The sequence below is a fragment of the Sebastes fasciatus genome, chromosome 16, assembly GCF_043250625.1.
Source record: "Sebastes fasciatus isolate fSebFas1 chromosome 16, fSebFas1.pri, whole genome shotgun sequence".
NCBI classification, from domain to species: domain Eukaryota; kingdom Metazoa; phylum Chordata; class Actinopteri; order Perciformes; family Sebastidae; genus Sebastes; species Sebastes fasciatus.
In genome coordinates this window covers 7602573-7626614 of record NC_133810.1, presented here as the reverse complement: position 1 = coordinate 7626614, position 24042 = coordinate 7602573, and the positions used below count along the sequence as shown (strand labels likewise).

Here is a 24042-nt window from a genome sequence, read left to right as displayed (position 1 = left end):
GCAACGACCACAGCTGTAATGTTTGATTGAATGAATACAACACGCAATTGGCGAACCCCTCCGTCTAGACTGCAGGTGTATCAGACGTGTTTTTCACTTGCATGTCTCACACAACAGATATGCTCTAATTGTAATCTATGCAGGTGTCTGCATCGGCTCTGTGCAGGTGAGTGTCTCAGCTTCGTCTCACGGGAGTAACCGCGACTTGAAGCATTTATCTACGCTTCAAGTCTACTGAGCAAACTGTTGTCCTCTACTGACTCTCTGGTCGCAGAGTAGCGGCTTTGGTGCACTCAGCTGTGTGTACTACTGGTAGGTCTGTTAGCTATTAGCTGATCTTAGCTATTAGCTGATTAGCTTGTGGCTAAGTGAGTAGTCAGCAGTCCATCAATGTCAGTACCAAACAGGCAATAAAAGGCGTTTTGAGAAAGTGTGAGTCACTGCAACCACGAGAGGTCCTTGAGCATGCAGCCATAAATGAACACCCAAAATATTATGTAGTTTGGTGCAGTGGTATGCGAGATTAGCCGTGGACAGACACAGAGATGCACACTCACACGACTGGTCTCATTATCTCCTGGTGTAGGTAATAATTATTAGAATACTACAATTTAGCAATTAATTTAAAATCTATTTATAGACACATTTACACATTCTGTCCATTATTTAAAAAAAAAAAAATATTTTACCTGCACATTTACCTTTGGATTTGTTCTCAAATATTAACTTCACATACATAGTTTAATACAGTGTAGTATTAGTTGTATTTCCTCAATTGGGAAATTACTTTACCGCAAGTAAGTATTAAAGGGTAAGCTGAATATTCCTCAACTTTTAACTGATTCTCTATTATGTCAACTGCTTAAAATCAAATCATTTTGGTGAAATGTTACATATTTGAAATGTATAATTCTTCATATATGTATACACAGCCAACTATAACCTAAAAATCGCAAGTTGCGTTAATGCGTTAAAGAAATTAGTGGTGTTAAAACAAATGCATTGCATTAACGCGTTGTACATATAAATAAATAAATGCTATATTTACAGTATAGAGATTTCTTACTGTTTGTCATTGAAGATGGTATTTTACAGCAAATATTTATGATGCTTAATCCTTGTTAATCATTTGTAAAAATATACCTTTTATCCTTGAATTCCACATATTAATATATATTTTATTTTAAATTTAAAGTCTGTTGTTCATGCTACAAAGTGACACATAATCCTTGTAATTGAAGAAAAAAAGCTTTACACTCCGTTTTTGTTTTTTCTTTACCTTTATTGAACACAAGAATTTCTGGCAGAATGCAAAGTCCTTCCTTTCCTCAGTTAGTACTCAGTATTTACACCGGTGACAGAGGACAGACGGACGGACAGACAGACAGACAGAGCAGTGGGAGCCTACCAATGCTTGACCTACAGTGTGAGAGCTGCTGTTTACAGGGAGAAGAGCTGAAGAACAGGGAGCTCTGGATCAATGACAGGGACCAGCTGTTGCCAGTGGAGGCTCAAGTCTCCCACCTGACTGAATATGAAGCAGTCGGGTGTTGCACGGTTGTGTGTTGGCGATTCTCACTGTGAGGCAGAGAACCTTGGCAGGATGTTTTTCTCTTTTTCAAACACTGAAAAATTCATGTTGCTTTGTCTCCTCGCAATCGCTGAGCAAGATGAAAAAATCTGCTAGATGTCTTTATTCTGACTGAATCAAGCGGTGAACTCAAAGGGAAAAATGCAAGGCTGCCTCTGTGTCATTCTTGCATTGCTGAGGTATCTGAAAAAAAAGGGGGACTGGCTCACCCAATGTCCTCCACAAATGAATTTCAGGAGCAGTGACATGGGCAGAAAAAGTTTTCATGTAAACTTGCACAAAAACTGGTCCCACATTTGCAATTCCAGAACATTTTCAAGCTTGTTTGTGGACAAAACAAAACAACATGGTTCTTTTTTGTATATTTTCACACTGTATTTCAGCAGAAACAGTAAAATTTGCTTATGACAACTATCCCTTTTTTCTTTTTTAATTACATTTCAGAGCTTTGTGAAGCGAAAACAGTTTTCTTTATAGCAAAATTAAAACGTTTGGGGAGACAGGTTACAAGTTACACAACACTTGAAAAAAGATCAATACAATACATGAAGCCTTCATTATTTTTTTTTTCCATATCAAAAACTGATAATCATTTCTAATATATTTTGCATGCTTTCTCTTGACAAATCCAACAATTTCAGATATTTTAGAGAATATGGGACCTGAGCAAAGTGTCATTGTGTCTTAAACTTATGTAATATAATGGTTTGCTAGATGTGGTTCTCTAGTGATGTCAGTTATCTAAGATGAGATGTCAGTATGTCCAAATGTTTTCTTTTAAGTGTAATTCTGGCTTAGTTTTGTAGCTCTTGCCATCATTTCTATTTGTTATGCTAAAATTGTTGACCGTGTAAGAAACAAAAGCAGTCAGGCAGCTTGTAAACCACTTTATTTGAAAATAAAACTGAATGTGAGTGCTCCTGAAATGTTGGTAATGTTGGTAATGTTGGATCGGGTCTATTATTTTCGGTATCGTAATTTTTCCATTCATATTTGTTTTCTTTTCCAAATAAGTTTAGCAAACATGGGGCTTTGTTTAAAAAAGTCTGACTACTTGTGTTCCTACAATGTTCATCATAAGGATTGAAATGATGGCAAAACATACCAAAGTAATGTCTGTAATGAACCAGAATCATCCTTTAACATGGACAGCATTAAGGATGCATCATACGTACCAGAACACATTGACTCAGCCATTCTGAATATACGACACAATCTGAACAAAGCGCTGCTCGACTCACAGCTGTGAAATGTAGTGAATGAAAAAGCAAATCGGTAGAATCATGGAGATGTGAAACCTTTAATGGACAGACACTGAGAGGAATGGAATGCATGCCACCACTTTCATATTCAAAAGGCACTGTGTCTTTCCAGTTTGCTGCTGTTAGACTTCTGTACGTTGGCGTTGGAAAATTCTGTTGCATACTATCAGCTACGTCTTTTCACAATCAAAACTATTTGCTCAACTCTATGACAAAGGACACAATGGATTCACACATTCACAGTGTACTAGCTTGCAGTCTAAAGTAGGAGGAACACTGTACAAACAAAAATAGAAAGGTCAGACTCACTTCTTTACCACAGCAAGGTACTATGGCTTGAGAGAGAACTTTTTGAAATCCTTTCATTGACTTCCTATGCATAAAAGAAGACCTTCAAAACACCACACATCAATTTCCTTACTGGTTAGTTAAAAGAAGCCAGATTTCTTCTTCATTCAGTTTTCTTGAAAAGGACCACTGAAAGGCTTAATAGGCTTGAATGTGTAGATCTAACTGTAAAGCAAGGGATCTCCATCTGTCTGTGGGTATGTGTGTATGTCCTTCGAATAACTTGAGAACTGCTCATCCGATCTACCTCACACTTGGGGGGTGTATTACTGGTGACCTAAGGTCACGCAGTGTAAACTTTGGTGCAATTTGGACACCAAATTCAACGCAAAAATTGGTGCAATTTGGACTCGCCCCAACCAGGCATTGCACTAGTTCATTTATAGACACAGATCCAGTATTAGTCTCTCCATTTAAGCCAAATATCAGAGTTATGCTACTCAGTGGTTTTCCCTAGAGATTCTTAGACATGTGACTGCTTGGGCTTTTAGTTTGAAAGGGCTACCCTGCTTCTGTTAGTTTAACTTGTTGGTTATCTTACCAACGATGCAATGAGGACTGTTAACAAAGTCACCTCTGTCTAGGTATTTCTGTCCAGTGTGCATGCTAAAATGTTAACATCTAGTACGCTAAATAACCAGAGCCAATTGGCATTATCTAAAATGTTATTAACATCCATTATAAACCAAGAGTACAACAGTGTAAAAAAACGTGATGGTTGATGGTGTGAGCTGATCTGTAACTGGTCTCAGGTGGACAGTGATGGTCTGATGCTGGTGAAATTGGTAGAAAGGTAACAGATGTTGGTAGACGATATCAGCATGTGCTCAAAATTACTACGATGACCAGAACAGGGCCAGCATTAGCTACCTCGACTGAAATAAACAGTTAAACTGTTATAGGCTGGTTACATAACAAGCTGATGATGATCTGAGCTTATGGTGTGTTTTTGGCAGTGTTTTTGCTGCTTGGCCAGCTCAACCTGAATTTGGAACTAATGTAGAAACCATTTAGAGAACAATGTTTCACTAAATGCAAAGTATTTTGGGTTAGAGTTAAAAAAAATGTCATTGTTTTTTTTAACAACATGGTTTAGACTGGTGATGTCTGCATCAAATTGAGCTAACCATCCAGACTTAGACATGCCACACCAAACGTAGCAAGGATGCTAATAACTGCTACTGGTAAATGCAGTTTCCTGCCCGCTTTCATGGTTATAGTAGTTTGTTTCAGCAGTAAAAAGATAACTTTATTTACATTAAATGAAATACAAAACAGTTCTCAGCTGCCGTTTATTATAATGCTAGCTGTCTGTGGGCACTGAACATGCACAATGAACAGATATATCTATCGGAGACACAGATAATGATAATGTAATCAGTCCTATCAGATGGGTAAACTGCCCAAGTAAGTCAGTGTAGTCCTTTAAAACTCGTCCAAACACCAATTGTGTGTGTTCTCTGTGTGGCTTTGCATTATTTGTTCAACTTATCTAATCTGAATTTCCTGTTCCTAGAGTGCCTTTAATATCCGAACCAGGGGTTACATACAAAGACAAAATATCTATGTCAACTGTGACTCATTTAATGATTTCCAGACCTTTTCCAGAACATTTCCAGTAAGTGGACCTTGTGCTAAGAGTGATAGTGAATTTAATTTAGTGATAAACGGTACTAAACCTACAATACATGTCACTTCACTGCAGGCACACACTGATCAAAGACTTAGCTGCAAGATGGTGGAAGCAGTGATGACACAAACTCACACTGACAACAGTTGTGGTGAAAGAGAGAGAGAGAGAGAGCGACGGCTGAGAGAAACAGATGTTTGGTCACTCATAGGTGCAGAAACCTCAGCGAGCTGAGTCCTCAGGCCAGTCGATTATAAGCAGTGAACAATAGTGGCTAGCACAGAGAAGGCAACAATGGCTATGAACCATAGAAGAAGGTAGAGATGGTAAACCCCAAAGAAAAAAAACAAAACTGAACATGATATTCGAGACCATTTGCAGGCAGTGGAAGCTGTTGTGTCAAGAATTCAACGAGTTTGACCAACAAGCCTGCAAGGGCTTGTTTTCTCTCAACAAACATGTCTACTTCTCAGTGCAAACCTGCTGACTGAAAGTGTTTCGACAAAACACACCTGGCCTTTTGAGTCGCTGTTAAGCCCCAAACCTGTCACGGAAAGAACTGGTCCGAAATGTTTGAAAGGAGACCTCTGGAAAGGGTGAGGTGTATGCGTGAGAGAGAACGAGATAAAGGTGTGTTCTCACATCGACCGGAAGAAAACCTATTGGCAATGTTAGCAACGCACACATAAGCTGTGTCCCATTATAGGCGTCGCCTCCTTCGAAGAACTGGCACTGAAGGCTAGCGGGCTCCCGAACGAGATGAGAGGATTCATCATGTCTAGTTCCCATCCCAAGCGTCACAGAGACCAAAACTAATGGGTGGTCCTCATCAAGTTGTGAGGTCAAAAAATGACCAACAGGAAGTTGCCCTCAAACTGCCCAGGATAGTTCATAGTTCAGGCAGAGTTCTGGCATTTCAAGACAATGGATAAGTGGCAGTGTACCATGTTACTGGTAAATCTATCCATTCAACTTTCACTACTACTTCCAAGAAGAAACAATGGGCATTATTTACATGTATCATCCCTTTTCATTGGTCCAGTTCATATTTACCAGTGCTCACGTGAATACACCTGGTATATTTGGTCACATGATCATTTTCTGACTTTACAAGTTGATGAGGACTGAAAGCAGTATGAACAATTGACCGGTGGGTTTATTGGATACTTAAGACCCGAGTTGACCTGTTATGACTTAACAAGTATTGAAAATTGGACTTTGATGGATGTGGACTTGAAAATGAACACAGCTGTAATCTTCCAACCTGATCTCATGGGAAAACGTATAAATAGCACGACATTTTAAAGACATTCCGCGTGTCTTGATAACGCATTGTAGGCTTTTTGTGTGTCATTTCATGCCACGCCGTTACCGTGAAACGGTCGCAGTTATGTTTAGGCAACAAAACCACTTAGTTAGGTTTAGGAAAAACATCATGGGTGGGCTATAAATAAGTACGTAAACTAGGTGAAATACATACGTAAACAACGCAACGTAAGTACGGAAAACACGTCACAAACATCTTGTGTTTGCTTGACCCGCCCACCACAAGCAGTCATTCTCACTTTTTATTCTACGTCACTAGCTCTGAGTGTAGCATGTTCACGTGGATGCCTTTACATTGCAGTCAGTTCAGACTACTTGGCGTGAAATGACACGCCAAAAGCAAGCGCGGCATTGTAATGCATGCAAAATGACTTACCAAATTGCCATGTAAGTCATAGACCATTTGGTGAGACCGGAGTGAATCTTCTATGTGACCATTCCCTTACCCTAAACCCAACTACTCTGTCTCCTAAAAATGACGCTCATATACAGCTAAGTTGCAACAGCAAATACGTTGTGAAAGAAACTTAATGTCATCCAGATTAAGATTTTTATCAACATAATAAACATTTTAATAAACGTATCTGCAAAAGTAACAAAATCTTTTCTTTCATAACATATTGGGCAAAACCATTTACCAATATACATGTTCTGTATGAAGATAATTTTTAGGGAGACAGGGTTGGTTGAAACGCCTGAACCTTGACTTTAATAGCATGATAAATCTTTCCCCGGTGTCTTCTTCTGTTTCTCATAGCTTAGGCTAAACGATTTCTCGACCAGAACCATATGGAGACAACATTTAAGAAAACAAAAAAAACCATCTAAAGAGGAACCAAATGACAGCAACGTGTACAGAAATACAGTAACTTTTGCAAAAAACAGGCATGCTAATGTTCTAATCTCTGGAAATAACACATTAAAAAAGCTAAATAGGCAGTAACTTCTGCACATTATTTAAACACAACAAAATATCGACAAAGAAAGAAAGACCCATAATCCATTACCACGATGATGACCATACTGCATAAGGAATAGGAGTATTGGTAATGTACCAGTCTTACATGTGTGTGTACACCATGAGGGCAGTAATCTGTTGAAAGTAAAGCTACAGTCCAACTATGGTTATCTACAGGAAAACAGTTTCCGTATTTAACAATTTCATATTACATATAAGAGAGAGGGTGACCTACAAGTATGAATTTTGTTTTCTTTTTCTGTGACAAATAAGCAAAACTGACGTAAAAAGGAACTAAGGCATGTGCATGAGGTCTTTACATTTTCCTGGTCAGAAGACACTGTAGAAAGAGACCCATGATTTCTTTTTTTTTAGCTTTTCTGTTGCTTTTTTTCTGATGCGATGGGGTGGTGTGTGACATTGCCTTGAGGTTTCAGTGACTGTGACCCCCCCCTCCCTTTAACCTTAAAAACCCCACACCCTACCACCCTCCTTACCCCTACCACCCTCTTCTTCCCGCTGCTCTTGGGCGAGGAGATTACGCTTTACTTTCGTTGCCGTTCGTCTGGGGAGCCTCGTTGGGGACTGTCTTCACCTCGGCGTTGGCGTTCTTCACCTCCGTCTCTCCTTTGGTGTTATCATCCTTCACAGCCTTACCGCTACGGGGACAAACACGGGAGCGAGATAGAAACCAGAAAGAGACAAAAAGAGAGGAGATTCTGTTAACAGTGAATCACTAAGTCTTTCTCTCTCACACAGCTAAACTGTCTGCTCTGAGCTGCCTTTTGTGTCATTTCTCAAAGAAAGAAGGAAAAAAAAAGGGGGGGGGAAACATGCAAGATGCTTTGAGGGAATTTGTTTTCCCTTCTGGAACTGAATGCATTTCACACATAATGGGATCAAGCTCACTATCCTAGCCAGACATCAAATAAGAGTACATGGATGTCACAGCTATTTTCAAGGAACAATGAATGCTGATGTGGAATGAGACAGGGCCGGTACAGTAGGCACAATGCATGGAGGAATGAAAGACTGAGGCATAACCTACAACACAAACTACAATACACAAGAGGATTACACGCCGTCTGGACTGAACCGAGACACAATGGGAAGAGACTTTAAAGCCGTATACTTCACACTTAAGTCGAACGCTTTCTGCTGTTAGCATGTGTACCCTTGTTGGAACGCATTTGTAGTGATGTGCTGCTACCGCTTCCATTTTGAAAAACATGTTGCTGTGTCACATACAGTCATCTCTTCTTCTGTCCTCTGTGCTAGCTCTCAAATAGCTATTTAAATACAATACACTTCTCTTTCCTTGAAACGTAATTGAGAATGCAATTTAGTTGTATGGGAACATAATTTTGTAGAAGACAGGGTTGAACCATTTGGACTCAACCAGGCGAGTTTTATGCGTTAACGTAAGTAGGTCACGGCCAAACAAATTAACTAAATTTACTCAGAGTATTTTAGCCCAACATAACTTTTTAACTGACCAAAATCCTAAAAGTTCTAATATATCACACACAACTTGAAGTTAAAAGAATATGTTGCAGCTTCGTCAACTTCAGTGCCAAACTTATGTGTTCATCTTCACTATCTGTAAAGTTGTGCAGTACAGACAATAATCCTGACAGCACATCACTGCACTAGCCTCTTTCACATCCAGCTAAGAAGCAGACTACTGAGTGACATGTCTATACAACCACTATGCTAAACTCATCCTCTTGTCTTGTTCAGTTGAAATAATTCTGCACAACTTGGATGGTACTTCTTCTTCTACTTTTACAGCACAATTTAAACTGCCAACATGGAGCAATTACAGTGTGATTTGTCACAGGTTGCCAAGAACGTTGCATAAACGTTAACTTTAAAAGTTTCTCAGCACATTTCATTGTCACGCTTAAAACATCTGAACACCCACTCAGGTGTTTTCAGTTGTTCTGGCTCATTAGACCTCCGCTCAGGTTGAATGTGGCCGGAGCATTGATGGGAATTTATTAGGACCCAAATCTTCATCTACCAATAAGAATGATAAAGGTGTAATTTTTCCTGCCCTAACAGGTGCAATAAAGCTAACAGGAGATTCAGGAAGACGTCAATCAATTAGTCTCTACACGCCCACACAGTCCTGAGAAGAGGTCTCATCAGCCAGATTAACTGAAAACACCTGTGTGGGTGTTCAGAGCCTCAACTGGGAGATCAGGTTTACAAAGACAACATTGCCAGAGCATAAAACACTTCACATTATACTAAGAATCCATCTTCAAACCTCTCTCTTCTGTAACCAACTTGCTGCAATGCCTGACCTTAAAACTCTTCCATGCAGCACTGTCTATAACAATATCACTCTTAAATCAATGGGCACTACATCACAGAGGTAAATTATACCTCTAACTAATGTACTCCAAGCACCCTTTTAGAGCAATCCCAGCTATTGTTCTCTTGAAACACTTTAAAAATGCTCATACATAAATCAAGAGCAATTCAGAGCCACACTACCTGATTGAAAGCTGCTTTTTGAAACACTGTTTTAAACGCGCTGTGTAGCCCAGCCATGTGTAAATGGTCTGCAAAGATGTTTTTTTTCTACTCCGAGAGAGAAAAATGGGTCCCGAGGAGGAGCACGTCACTCAAGAACCCACCAGAAGCCTGACAAGACACTTCAGTGTTGGGATGCAGAAGAAGGATCACCACACATAGATCAGTGGGAGAGCTGCGCTTCAGTCCTGTCAGAGAGTTATGAAGAAAAATCCCTCCAATGACAAGTTTAGTTATATCAAGGTGATGTTGAGCTGACAAGAGCCCTGCTTCCAACTAGCTCTCAACTCCCCATACTTCATCACTGACATCTTCCTCTGGCCATCTGAGTGAGCAACGTATAAGATGAAGGAGGCAGAGATTGTCAGTAAGCCTCTGTAATTCATCCCATAGCTATCTCATCACGCTCACAGGCTGCCAGGAATCAGGAACATCTGCAAACTCCGAGGGGCAAAGACTCCAAATATAACCCTTCGCAGCGCCACTGAATTAAGGGCTTTCCGCAGGAATTAAAACAGAAAAACAGAGGTGTCTCGGAGAGATTGGCATTTTAATTGGCCTTCAAAATAAAGAGGACACAGAGCAATGGCGCTGCTGCTTGAGGTCACTTTGTGACAAGTATTCAATTTACTCGAACAAGCTAATTCGATGTCCTGCCACCACACGACAGAGAAGGACGCCATTCTTCTGTTCTCCGCGCAAAGTTATCACTCTACTCTTTCATATAGTGCATAAGAAAATTTCTCATTTGGGGTGAGCAGCGGGACTGGAAGCTTATTTGTCCTCACAGCTGAGACTAACTAAGCTCTGTTTTCTTACTGCAACCTGGCAGATAATAGACTCATGTCTGTTTTAAGTTAGCCGTCAAAACAAACTGCGAGTGCACAATACAAATTTGCTTTGGATAGATAGATGTACAATTTGAAGAACTTGAAGCTTAATAGTGTTTTTACCATAATTTCTATTGGTTATGATTACATTGTACTCATCAAAGTAATCTGGGAACACACTTGCAGCATTAATACAACAAAGTCCTGAGCTAACCTTCGTTGATCACCTGACTGCTTATGTTTCTTTTCTTTTTTTTTGTCATGTCACTGTGTTCCTGATCTTAGCAATTAGCTTTATGAATACAGTGTTATTGTCAGGAATGATGGCCACAACTACCAAAATAAGAGCCAAATAAAAGAGCCAAGTTTTAATCCGGTTCATTAAAACCTGGCTTTTATTTTGGTAGTTGTGGCCATCATTCCTAACAAAATAAGAGCCAGATTTTATTGAACCGGATTAAAATAAGAGCCACAACTACCAAAATAAGAGCCAGGTTTTATTGAACCGGATTAAAATAAGAGCCACAACTACCAAAATAAGAGCCAGGTTTTAATGAACCGGATTAAAACCTGGCTCTTATTTTTGTAGTTGTGGCCATCATTAAATCCTGGCTCTTATTTTGGTAGTTGTGGCCATCATTCCTTACAAAATAAGAGCCAGGTTTTAATCCGGTTCATTAAAACCTGGCTCTTATTTTGGTAGTTGTGGCCATCATTCCCAACAATAACAAAATAAGAGCCAGGTTTTAATGAACCAGATTTATCCTTTAAATTATCTCCAGATTATAATTATTGTTTATAGTTATGTATGTTAGAACTGCTGGTGCTAACATGAGTACTGGAGGTACTGCTAGGACTCATGTAAGTATAGCTGGAAGACCTGGAGTGTGAACAAGGTGTGTTAAAAACAAAGCATCTGTCAGCTACATGTAGCAACTGAAAAATCACAGAGATCATTTCTGTGAAATATAAAGAAACTGTATGATAGGAGAAAAGTTGAGCAAACAAACAGGTGGAGGGTGGAGGTGGTGGTGGTTGGATGAAGACAGGCATGCACTGGTGGCATCCCAATTAATTGTGTTCCTGTGCCATTCATCTGTTTGGCCAACATCTGTCATTCTTAAAAGGAAAATTCCACCCGTCTAACACTAATCATATCAACCTGGGTTGCAGGTGTTGCCGAGTTAAAACCTGCGGCATGTCTACAATCCCAGCTGTGCTCCCTCTACAAACATGATTTCTGGCTTCATTTCATTCAGGTATAATGAGGTTGTTGTTGGTGGAGACATTGATATCTCTGCCTCTGGATCTTTTCCTACAACATATATATTACTGGTGCCAAACGTATTTCCTGCGGGTGATCAGGCAACCTCGTCAAAATCTACTGAAAGGCAGCAGAGCTTGGAAGCACTGATGAAAGTCTAAGAGACACACATTTTTCTGTTATTTTTAACGTCACTGTTTTGCACACTTGAGCTCCTTCACATTATAATGAAGATGAAAAATCTTTTGATCTCAGCTACAGGATTGTTTGAGGCTTTCAGCCCCCTGTTTTTGTGTGCAGGTAAGCTTTTCAGTTTTGGTGTAAATTGAATGCAAGGCCACTCGATTCTGCTGTTTCTGTCACTCGGCAGCACATTTTGTCCTTAACCGTTTCCACAACTTATTCACTGCCTCTTACTTCTGTTAATCAAACTTTGATTTGCTTCAATCAAAAGCTTGGGAAATTTTCAGAACATGATAATTTGAACATAGTTAACCAATATTCAAGGACAGTGAAGGTATGGTAACAATCCTTGGTGGGATCAAACCTAAAAGTTGCCTAGTGACAGGTGCAAAATGGTGCATGTAGGGCACCAAAACCACCGTGTCAACATCTTAGGGTGGATTTTCCTTTAAAAATGACACACTAGTAGGTTATTGGGATGCTACCAAGTTGTGCAGAGGCGACAAGTTGAGGAACGGGGGTATGAAAGTGTTCATACTCATTTTGGGCTGGTGTGGTCGAGTCTGTGCACAGGGCATTGGGCGCATCCTTGGTCGGGCCGTCTACTTGTAAGTCCTTATTCTGGGTGCTGTCAGGGACTTTGTCGGCATTAGCGGAGGGCCGGCTGATTGGCTCTGAGACAGGGGGTGTTGGGGTGGACGAGGGGGGAGCTTTGGGGATGTCGCTCAGGTCGACCAGGGGCCCAACATCAGGTTGGGTGTTAGCGTTAAGCGAACTGGACTGGGCAGCAGGGCTGTTTTGGGGGGAGGACTTGGCTTTGGTTGGGCTGGAGACGCTGGTGGTTAGCGTGGTGCTCTCGCTAGCAGGGCTGCTCTGCGCCGTGCTAAAGCTCTCAGCGACTGAGTTAGTGGCAGTGGAGGGGAGCAAGTTTACCACCGTGGAGGTGGTGTCTGCAGCAGCAGGCCTGTTTGGTGAGGAGGGGCGGGATAAACAAGGGAGGAGAGTGGGGAGGTCGGGGGAGTGGACACATAGAGCCACCAGAAAAGTGAGGGAAAGAAAGAAAGAAAAAGGACAACAAGAGATATAAAGGGGTAGAGGGAGAGTGCAGGTAAAGGCATAAACAAGAGTGAGTGCTACTGTGCTGCAGTGAAAAAGCAAAAATCTACACAATCAAAATGTTAGCAACAAAATATTTGTGGAGGGGTAAACTAAAAAATAAAAATAACACAACAATAAACTAGAGGAAGGATGTGGGAGTATCAGGATTAGGAGGCTAATATGCTTTTCACAATAAAGGAACAAGCAGGGTTTGTTGTTGGTCTGAATTGGTTAAGTGGTTTGACACTGCTAAACGTTGCTGTTAAGTTGTTTGTTTCTTATATGTGTAAAAACACCACTGCAATATCAACTTTTTTGCATTAAAGAAGTCAGAAGTCAGAATTATGAGCAAATAAGACAAAATTCTGACTTTAAAAGTAAAACTTATGAATATTACTGAGTCTAAATGCAGCTCATACACATTGCCGTTATGGTTTAGTGGTCATGCATAGCCTACAGACCTACAATTGCAGACCTGGGGCTTATGTTGACAGTATAAGCAGTCATAAACAGAGATATGGTGTACAAAAGGGGCGTGAAATCAACAGTATTCCATTGGGTCAGTACTATCATATGATGTGTACAGTTGAGTAATATAGATATCTAGTTTGGGCCTGACCAAAATTATGTTTAACCCAATGATTTTATTCATCTCTCTATCAAGATACTATGCAGATAGGCCTAAGTCTGGGACACCCCTAGACTGGGGAAGTGGTCCTGTTCCATACTCACTCAGGTCCTGTCAAAGGTGTGGTCTCGTTGGGCTCAGTGGGACCCCCTCCTTCTTGGTTTGGGGTGTTTTCTTCCTCTGTTCTCACCTCAACAATGGGCTCCTTAGACTCATCTTTCCTGTTGTCAGATGGCGACAGAGAGTTAGCAAGATAAAACGCTGTTGATCCCAGAAGATTATGGCCTACTATGCTAGGTCAGACAGGCAAATCAAGGTTTCCCCACATACACAGTGACACAATCTACCTCTGCAAAACACCCCAACAGACACATGTAACAGGATTCATTAAATGAATATTCTGGTGATCAGCAGCAATGTGGTTAAAACATGCAAAAACACCAGTATCATCCTTTAAGCTGTCAAACACAAGCTGTTCTTCTCTCATTCCACCATTTGATCATCCCCCACCTGCATCCACCTGCAGGCTGCGATTGTAGGTTTCCTCTAGGGGGCTCGTCTGTTACCATCACGCTGCTCTCTGATTGTGCCGAGCTTTAAAGTGTGCGCTTGCTGGGAGTGTTTAGATCATGTTTTACATCATGTGTAGATCTAAGGTGCTAGATATCAGCTCTGCACATACCATGACATTCACTCTCAGTTAATCTGTTTCATGTGAACTGTTGAAATATTTATTTGTTGCTGTTGAAGTTCATAGCTGGTAAAATAAGAGACAGTTTCATATATTGAACCTAATTTTTGATCAAACAAAGGCCGACATGCAATAAATTCATTTCGACATGATTTAATGTTTACAAGGGTAATCTGTTAAACACAGTTCTGAATATGTTACTGTTTATGCTTGCTGGCATGTTGTTTTCAGGAGCAAGTCAACATATGACAGTATCAATCTGTGAATTTCAACACTTTTGCTGGATTGTGGCCTGATCAAAGCATCCCTGCACTATACAATTGATTTTTATAACATAATATAATGTTATTAATATAATAACAATCTAGGAAAGGCAGGATGTAGGTGAGCTGAATGAAATAGCATGTATAGCTGAGATGTAGTGAACTCAGTTTACTGGACTGGCCTCATTTTGAGAAATATGCTTGTTAGCAACAAACTCACTCAAAAAACAAGATCAGTAGCGATGGGTTCAGGACGTGTCTGGCCTATAGCTTAACACAGACTTGAAGCGAAGCACACAGGGGTGACGTCCTGAATGCATTAAGATGAAACTGATGTCAATCTTCTCATCCCACTCTCACTTATCTATTTATTTTTTTGGCAACGTGGGAGCAGCGAACAAGCCGTAAACACAACATCTGACATTATATTGTAAAGGTTTTTATGGTGAATATGTTAATGAACGACACATCCAGCAGAAACAGAGCAACATTAGAATTCAAATTGACTCGTGTTTGTGTCCACCTGAAGAATATACTCTCTTTTTAGCTCTGCTTTGGTCTCCACCAAGTTGCTATCTTTGTCCGTATGTTGTTTGGTGCTGGGAAGGTAGAATAGAGTGGGATTTTAGAGCTCTTTTTTAAAAAGACTGCCAAAACAATGAACTGAAAGACACTAAAAAGCTCCACAGAGATAAGGGGGACAGAGAGTCAGTGACGGTTCTGTGTGGGGCCGTCACTATGAGCAAATCCCTTCGCATTACAGTCACGTGAGATGATGTTCACTTACGTGAATGCCGCCTTGCCCTCCTCAATGTCCTTGCTCTTAGCACCCGGCCCGGCCTTCCCACAGAAGTTCACAGCAATGCACATGAGGAGTCCGCACTTGTTGAGGAAGTAGCAGGTGACGTCGACGCCCACCAACAGCAGGAAGAAGACAACAATGAGGATCCCTACGATGGCTCCGGTGCCCAGGCCTGAGCCACTGTCCATGGCGTCTGAAGGGCAAGGACAGGGAGAGGGGATACACAAGCAAAAACAGGCAGGAAAAAAGAGGGGGCACAAGAGGAGTTAGGGGAGAGGAGAGGGTTTAACATGAGGGAGAGGGGATAGAAAGAAAGTTAGAAAGAGAGAAGGAAGAGAGAGATGATGAGGAATGCAGTCAAGCTTTTAATACACCGCTTCAGGTTTCATCTGTCAAGACCTCAAGTGTGTCGTTCTTTCAGAAGGGGAGGAATCACGCCAGAACCACCAGGAAGCTAATACACTGAAACACAATAAAACACTCATCTCCGCTTTCATTACAGCTACTTGATATTTACTCTTGAATATCATCATGGCCGACACACTTGAGGTGTTCAATTTCACACACAATCACAGAACTTCCCGAGAAGAAAAAAAACAGAGATCACAATCTAAATCAGTATGTGATGACAAATTGGATCTAAAACATCTAGGGGTCTATATCTATTTCTTTGGGTGATAGTATAAACATATATTGTATTACACCCAATATCATACTACACTGTACTACTATAACCAGTAGGCAATTTGAGGGGAGATGCTATCCCCCTTGATAGCAAAATGACCAAAATGCATGCCCCTTGTTAACCTGCCATCCCCCCTCTCTCCATACCCCAGTAGCAGAGAGAGTGCAGGGGCGGAATATGTTGGTCTACTCTGCCTGACTCATTGATCCTTTATCTGACTGAGGTTTGTTAAAGTTAGAATCTATGGCCCCGACCACGGCTCTGAAGTAGTCTAACTGTACTGTATTGATAAATCCGTGGTGCTGAAGTAGCAGACGGATTTGTAATTGCAATTTTTTCTCTGAGTCACGCCCTTCTGTCAGTTTCGTCTTGGATCTATAATATTCTCTAAACTAGCTATAAGGGATGGTATTAAAAAAATCCACAACCAATAGAGTCGTTCATTGGGCGGTTCGCTAGTCGCGGTTGAACAAAACAAACCAGATCTGTCTAACCCTTTTGTTTATCACAGGGCTTCCATGTCACTTTCACAATAGGCTTGTGAGGCATTCATGACTTGACCATTAACATTTCTGATATGAAAAATATTAACGTCTCTACCAAATTTCATGGCAACCCATCCAGTATAGTTGACGAGACAGTTTGCGCACGTTTTGTCAGAGGCTTTTCAAAGATGATTTTGAAAATGAAACATCATTAAAGCCCTGCTTCATTGTAGAGAGGTCTAAAGAGTTAGAAACTCTGCCAATGGAAGACTCTTATCTTGGAAGGATTTCTCTACCTTGAGGTTTCTCAGGTTCAGTGATCTAACACCAACACAGCAGCATACAGTGTAAATAAGACATATCATAATCCCTACATTATATATAATTTCAGGATTTCTTGGCCTTGGATCAAAATACGAAAAACCCATGGTCAATGGTATGTTTTCTAAGTGGCGTCTTCAGTTTTAACATTCTGTGCTAACTCGCTCATTGGGAAACATTGCTTCACTTTAAAGAAATAAATTCCTGCAAGCGTCCCTGTTCTTACCCCAGACCACTGGAACAGACATAAACTGTAATTACAATCTATCTGCAACGAATACATCACAGAAAAACACAACACATAACAGATTTGTCTTGGAAGATAATATATGGGATGTGGTTCATAGGCCAGCCCTCCCTTTCCCACTCTTATCACCCTACATAGAGCGTAACCACACTAACAGCTTTTAATGGATTTCTCTTAGTACCCATTCAATCTTTTTTATAGCTGCTTCAAAACTTTCCTAGGAAACGTAAAGGTTAAGAAAAGGTTATCTGAGCAGCTGTTTATCTCAACACACGCAAGCTGTCACCACATTTATAATTCCCATTTGAGGGCAAAGTGCAAATGCAGGTTATTTTCTCCGTCAGATTATTCCCCATAAACAAATGCACGTGCAGTTTATAGACGGGATGGAATAAACAGGATTTGGAGGTCCAAGGCAGCTCAGGCTTTGCGGCTTTGCATTTCAACAACGGCTTTCTCATCATTCGTTTTGGCATTTGGTGAACAAACCTGGACCGTTAAATGGTCGCCAAAATTTCCATCTTTGCATGCAACCAGCGAGTTTAGCAGAAGAAATACGAGCTGAGGATTCGAAACAGAATGCATGCAATGTTTCGGTGACCTCCGTCAAGTTTTTGCCGCTCAATGATTTACTTGTTCTACATTCACTTTTGGAAAAATCATAACAAGAGATTGAGCCGTCTAAAAACACACAACATGCAGCCAGATTTTCACTTTACGGGGACAAAACACAAACTACTTACCACAATACTTGAAACAGGAAAACAACATTTGTGGTACAATGAATGCAAAACAGTGCATTATGGATGTGCATGGACCCCAACATGTAAATAATACTGTAAATGACCCTGACAAACATGGTTATATACATACATACATATAGTAGCATGCAGTATCTTATCCCACACTCTGATTGGGGGTAGTAGTCTGTTGGCTTGGCAATGTTTTTTTGACGCATCCTTTTTCTCAGTCATGTTCCAGGAGCCAATTTAAGTTATATCGTAGAGAATTGGGAAGTAATTTTGAAAACAACTATTTTCTATTTCTTGAGGGAACCAAAATGAGCACAATTGGTTGTCTCCAGGTTGTTGCTCCTGTGCGTCATTTGCATAAAGTTGAATCTTTTTCAACTTACCCACATTGTGCTGCTGGGTGCCTTTTGAGCCTTTGCATACTGGTATGCTTTTCAAAGTTGCCACCTTCATGTTTGACCCATTAAAAGGACATGAAGGTAGAACCGGATGCAGAAATGTCCCTTCACACAGTCTTTTCAGAACCCAATGAGACATTAAAGCTTTTCAATAAAATGGAAGTCTCTCTTCCATATGTTAGCGAGGCTCTGCTTAAGGTAGTATAGATTGTGTCTGTAAAGGATCAAAGGCTCATCAAACTGTCTGAGGAGCATGTCAGCGCTGCAGTTTGAGGACCATCTGTTAATGGTAAATGGTAAATGGACTTGGACTTATATAGCGCTTTTCTAGTCTTCCGACCACTCAAAGCGCTTTACACTACATGTCAGTATTCACCCATTCACACACACATTCATACACTGGTGGCAGAGGCTACTAAGGTGCCAACTTTGCCCATTAGGATTTAATCTAAATACTCATTCACACACCGATGGCTATGCCTCCGGGAGCAATTTGGGGTTAAGTGTCTTGCTCAAGGACACATCGACATGTGACCCGGAGCAGCCGGGGATCGAACCACCGACCTTCCGATTGGTGGACAACCTGCTCTACCCTCTGAGCCACAGCCGCCCGTTAATGTATGTACACTGATAATACCCCATCCCTGAAGATGGGGATAAGGAGCAGGGAATAGACTATGTTTGGCACTCATATAATGAACTCACCATAGCCGGCAGCATATTGTAAAAGCTTAGTAAAAATGAATGAAAAAAGACATTAGCTGTTAAAAATCTATAAGTGGTGTACTCTGAAATTCGGTGCCCATTTTGTTGCTTAATGTTGTTATCACAGATAATAGGCTGAAGGTAGACAATGCACCGTCGCATCAATATATTTCCCGCAGCCACAACAGAATTTGATCTAAAGCATCCACCATAAACATCAGGATTTATTCTTGTCAGGATTTATGTGCCGGGGCTGTCTTGGAGCTGCCCTTTTACACGGCTGGTTGCTCACGTAAAGACAAATTCATCATAGAAGAGAAAGTGAAACTCTGCGCTGCCTCCGTGGAGCAGATTGCAATGCAGCAGGTGGGATGTTACACTTCTGCTTGTGCACGTTAAAATTACACATATAATCACCAGCAGAATGATCCTATTTTCAAAGTTCTAATCAATGCCTCTGCTATCATATCTCATCTCTCTGCCTGTAAAATATTGAAGTATATTTGAAGACTCATCCTGCACTACAAACGCCCTACATTTATCCAATCAAATGAGATTTGCGGCGAGCAGCTAAAACCCTTCCATTATATAAAACTTCACTTGACTGTTAATACTTGACTGATCCATCTCACGTTTACAGCATGAGTTGATGTCACTTCATCACATGATTCCTCTCAGAATATTTGCTAATGATTTAAGCAGCCTATGTATAAGGATGACCGCTAACGTTAACCCTGGCTTCCATTATTTACATCCTGCAATTACTTTTTCATTGGTCCAGTTTATGTGACACATTTACCATTACCGTGTAAAATTTCCAGACTTTACGAGTTGACAAGCAGCGCCTGAACGCACCAATAAACACGTAACTGACACAAATTAGAGCAAATGAAGGCCACGATTATCTGGGCCTTTCAAGTGGGACAGTGTTGTTGACACATATTCAGTTTTAAAATACAGACTTCAAAATAGACGTCTTTAAGGAATCCTGTATACGCTTGGCCTTCAGTGGCGCATGATTCATGACTCATGTACTTTGCGCGACAGCCACTGCGGCACAGGCTTTGCATTATGTCAAATTCTAATTATTTTTATGTGATGTTTACTGCACCTGCATGACAGATACATTTTCAAGTGAAAGCACAGTCCATGGTTAATCTAGACATTTCATTTTAATCTTCCTACCCTACATGGCTACGCTGGAGTATGCAATCCTTAATTTTCTCTGAAGGCTGTGATCAAAAATAGCAGGAGCGTGCCACAGCTCTGTGCACTTATAGGTGACTACAGTGTTGCAGACAACACTTGTTTTTCCTCTGCCAATTGCTTCATTTGCATTTTAACAGGCACAATAAATCATGTGGCATGTATTCAGTGCCGAGGGGGGTTTTCTCACCGAGTGCCCTCGCTGAGGGAGAAAGCACAAATCTCGGTGTCAGGATGGACTACACAAACATTTCTCTTTACAGGCCTGTCAGGTACAGTACTGAGCCAGTTCCCCAGAAGACTGCTGATAACAGACTGCATGTGATAAGCCTCAATTTCACCGAAAACCACACATTCCTGAGGAATCAATAACTGGTCACTGTCCAGCATAGATAATCTGTCAGACTTGCGTGCTAGTACATTGATGAGAAACCTTTATATTGGCAGTTAATTTACATGTCATTACAGCAGCACCGGGACATGCATTCAAATAGTAGCGACTGATTGGAATGCATACTACTGTATATTTAACCTCTCAAACTCTGCCTGACCCAGAGGTGGACCTCTACAGACTCATGTTGTAAAACATGACATGTATTTTAATTCCCATAAAATACAGCGGTTTCTAAAGATACCAAATATGTCAGGCTGAGTTTGAGGGAAACGGGTATAAAATGCAGCCCAGTCGCCAGGAAAAATTTTTGGTATTGGTATTGTACTTTTCTGCAAACCACGGATACGTTGAATGTCAATGTTTTTTTATGCATTCGGTTAGAGCAAGTGATGTATTTCAGCGAGTGACTGTTGTTGAAAGTTATGTGGTGAAATAATGAGTTTAACAAACGAGAAAGTCCTTTAAAGGCAGGTGGGGAAAAAAAAATCAACATTGACTTTACGCTGTTTTACGTAAGGCTGTTTTACGTAACGCTGTTTTACGAAATGCTTAAGCTTATTACATATTGTGGTTGTTACATTATTATTTCAACACAAAACATGATCCTTTTTCTAACCTTAACCAAGTAGTTTAGTTGTCTAAACCTAACCAATCGTTTCACAACGTTAACCACATGGCATTGTGTGTTTCTGCAAGCGTGATACGAGGCTGATATGGAACATATTTATGAAATTTATTTTTGGTTCAGAAATGTCATCATCCAACGTATCCGTGGCTCGCAGAAACGTACAATTCCCAAAAAAAATTCTGGCAACTGGGCTGTAATGAGACTATGTCTACAATACTTGTACTGGTGATAAATTGCTGCAGGCTTAAACAACATGGTCAAATCTAAATGAAACTATTCTTTAGACTGAAGAAGAAGAAGACGATGAAGAAAATTAAAGACATTCTGTGTGTTATCAGGACTCATCCTGGCAACACAGTGAGGCAACGCTCATTTCACTCGAGGGACCACATAATGAAACATCAATAGATCTCTCTCTATGCACTGAAGTGCAGTGAGGGTTGTACACATCTGTACATGTCAGAGACCAAAAACTCCCACATGCATTGCAGACCACAATGTAGAGGAACAACACTGTGTTCGCATATCTACAGAAGAAGAAACACAGCACAGGCCATATACATATGTCAAACTTGAGCAACCCTCACTGAACAGAGGCGGAGGACTACCACTATAACATCACTGCCTCTGCACCTCTCCAACTCATCCAGCAGCCCTAATACTGGGTTCTATACTGCAGTACACTTATTGCACAGACTATATGTACCATACCTAATAGTCACATCATCATGTCTTTGAGGTTTCTACATGAGAAATCAATGTAGTTTTACATAAAACGATTGGATACGTGCACGGACATACATTATTAAACTGTGAATTTCTTTGCTTCTCTGAGATCACTCTCGAGCCGTCTCATCCCCACCAGCAAATTGTTTTAATCATTTGCAGCTGAGAGTAGCCTTTCCATTTCCTTTCTGCATTACATTATGGAAAATACAGTAGAGTACATCAACAGCACGCTCACAAATCAAGCATTTCTTAGTATGCATAGTGACTTCTTTGACTTCATCTCATTTTGTCACTTTTCCAGTTTGAGATCACTCAAAAACTGCTCAGAATAGGAGTGTCTTATAGAACTGGGACACACTCTAAATCTCTGATGACTCTCACACATGACCGCCATATGACCTTAAGGACTCTCATGGTTTGAGCAACCTCGACTAGTTTAACATCCATGGGACTCGAAGTAAGTAGATCTTCGCTACTTACAACTATAGTGCCACAATCCAATGAAAAGTTTAATTTCAACCTGATGTACTAAACGGATGAATGAGAAAACAGATAACAAAAACATGACTTGAATTTGAATATTTCACTCAGTGACATATACGCAAATATTTCACCGAGGGACATATACACAGATGTACAGTGCAACTTTCATAGAGTTTATACATTGGAGAAAGCAAATACAGATTACATGTATGAGTCAATGTAGGGGAAAATACCTTTGTTTCTAAATTTGGAAAATTTAAGAAGGGATTCAGAGTTTTAAAGGGGACATATCGTGAAAAACTCACTTTTTCAGTGCTTGTGTTGTGCACATACGTTTGGGTATCTGGATTACCTGCCTATACAAGTATATTCAGACAGAAAAATAATGAACATTTTAACATTAAAGCATGTCAACATGTTCTAGTAGAAACCCAAAATACAAGTATGAACCTGTAAATGAGCATGATATGCCCGCTTTAAGGGTATTGTAACTATATAATGATTTAAAATTGGAAGTAGAAATTGTAAATAGACCCACACATGTTAATAATGTAATCCATATTCTAGTTAGCTGAAACTATTTCAATTACTTTTATAATTAATAAACTATTATATTGTTTTCCTTTTGCTCTTTGGTTCTATTTTTCTTATCTGTTTCTCTTCTGTCTTTGGGTATTGCATTGACCTTATTTAGCTCAATAATGTTTCTTCAATAACTCCCATGTCTGTATCCTCCTTCAGAGCTCTGCCACAGTGTGGCACTGCACCGCCATTAAAACAACACGAGCTTCACGTTCTGTTTTCTTTCTTTCCGAGCGATGCTGACAACTGACTCCCTCTCTGACTGATTAAGATATTTCTGTCTTCATGCAGGAGGCAGTGTGTGTGTCTGTGTGTGTGTGTGTGGTTTGATGAGATTTACAGCATTTAAATGAAGATTTCAGATACTATCTAGACAACAGGCAAACTGATGTGTGTATCGGCTTGAAAACGCATCAATTGCTGATTCCTTTCCATGCAGTAGAGGATGAAGGGAGGAAGTAACTATATAATGCATCTAATTTAATACAGAGTGACAAACAGACTTGATTACTGTTGGCTATCTGATTTGTTTTTGCTGTTTAAAAAAAAATGCTTCTGTCAGAATTAGAATATGAAATTCCCATCTGATAACAAAACAAAAACAACACGGAGTCTTCTGTGATAAAAAAAGCCAAGTTGTGGAAAAATGACAAGAAGATTTGAACATTTCTAGATTACGGAATAATCACTTCATTCACACTGACTTGATTTTCACTTGCATCCATATAAACACTTCATTAACCACATCAATCTAACACACTGAGGAAATAGTTTAGTCTACGCAAAGAGAGTGAAGTCTCTGCTCTTGAAGTCGCTGCATCATTTGCTTCAAGGGAAGAGGAATATTCTGTTGATATGCAATGCAAGTAAGTCTGATGCACACACTTAGATGGAGATCTTGATTAGCAAAAATGAAAATCACTCAGCACTGATCAGCACTATCATTACTCAGTAGGCACTGATGAACAACAGGAGGGACTAACAAGTGACAAAGAACACCTCGAGGGTGTCG

At 40.3% G+C, this 24042-nt stretch overlaps 1 protein-coding gene across 8 annotated transcripts in view; it reads right to left on the bottom strand.

The window, feature by feature from the left end:
• Positions 1–4268: 4268 nt before the first annotated feature.
• The window catches only part of ncam1a (neural cell adhesion molecule 1a), a 274078-nt gene continuing 254304 nt past the window's right edge, over positions 4269–24042 (bottom strand). For 4 of the 8 annotated variants that reach the window (XM_074612167.1, XM_074612169.1, XM_074612168.1 and 1 more), the window contains 4 exons: positions 15401–15608; positions 13764–13880; positions 12472–12897; positions 4269–7774 (listed from right to left, as the gene is read on the bottom strand). In XM_074612167.1, the coding sequence (XP_074468268.1) occupies positions 7654–7774; positions 12472–12897; positions 13764–13880; positions 15401–15608 (872 nt within the window). In that variant the 3' untranslated portion in view covers positions 4269–7653. The remainder of the gene's footprint in view (positions 7775–12471; positions 12898–13763; positions 13881–15400; positions 15609–24042) is intronic. The other 4 variants (XM_074612172.1, XM_074612173.1, XM_074612178.1 and 1 more) reach the window with 1 other exon arrangement.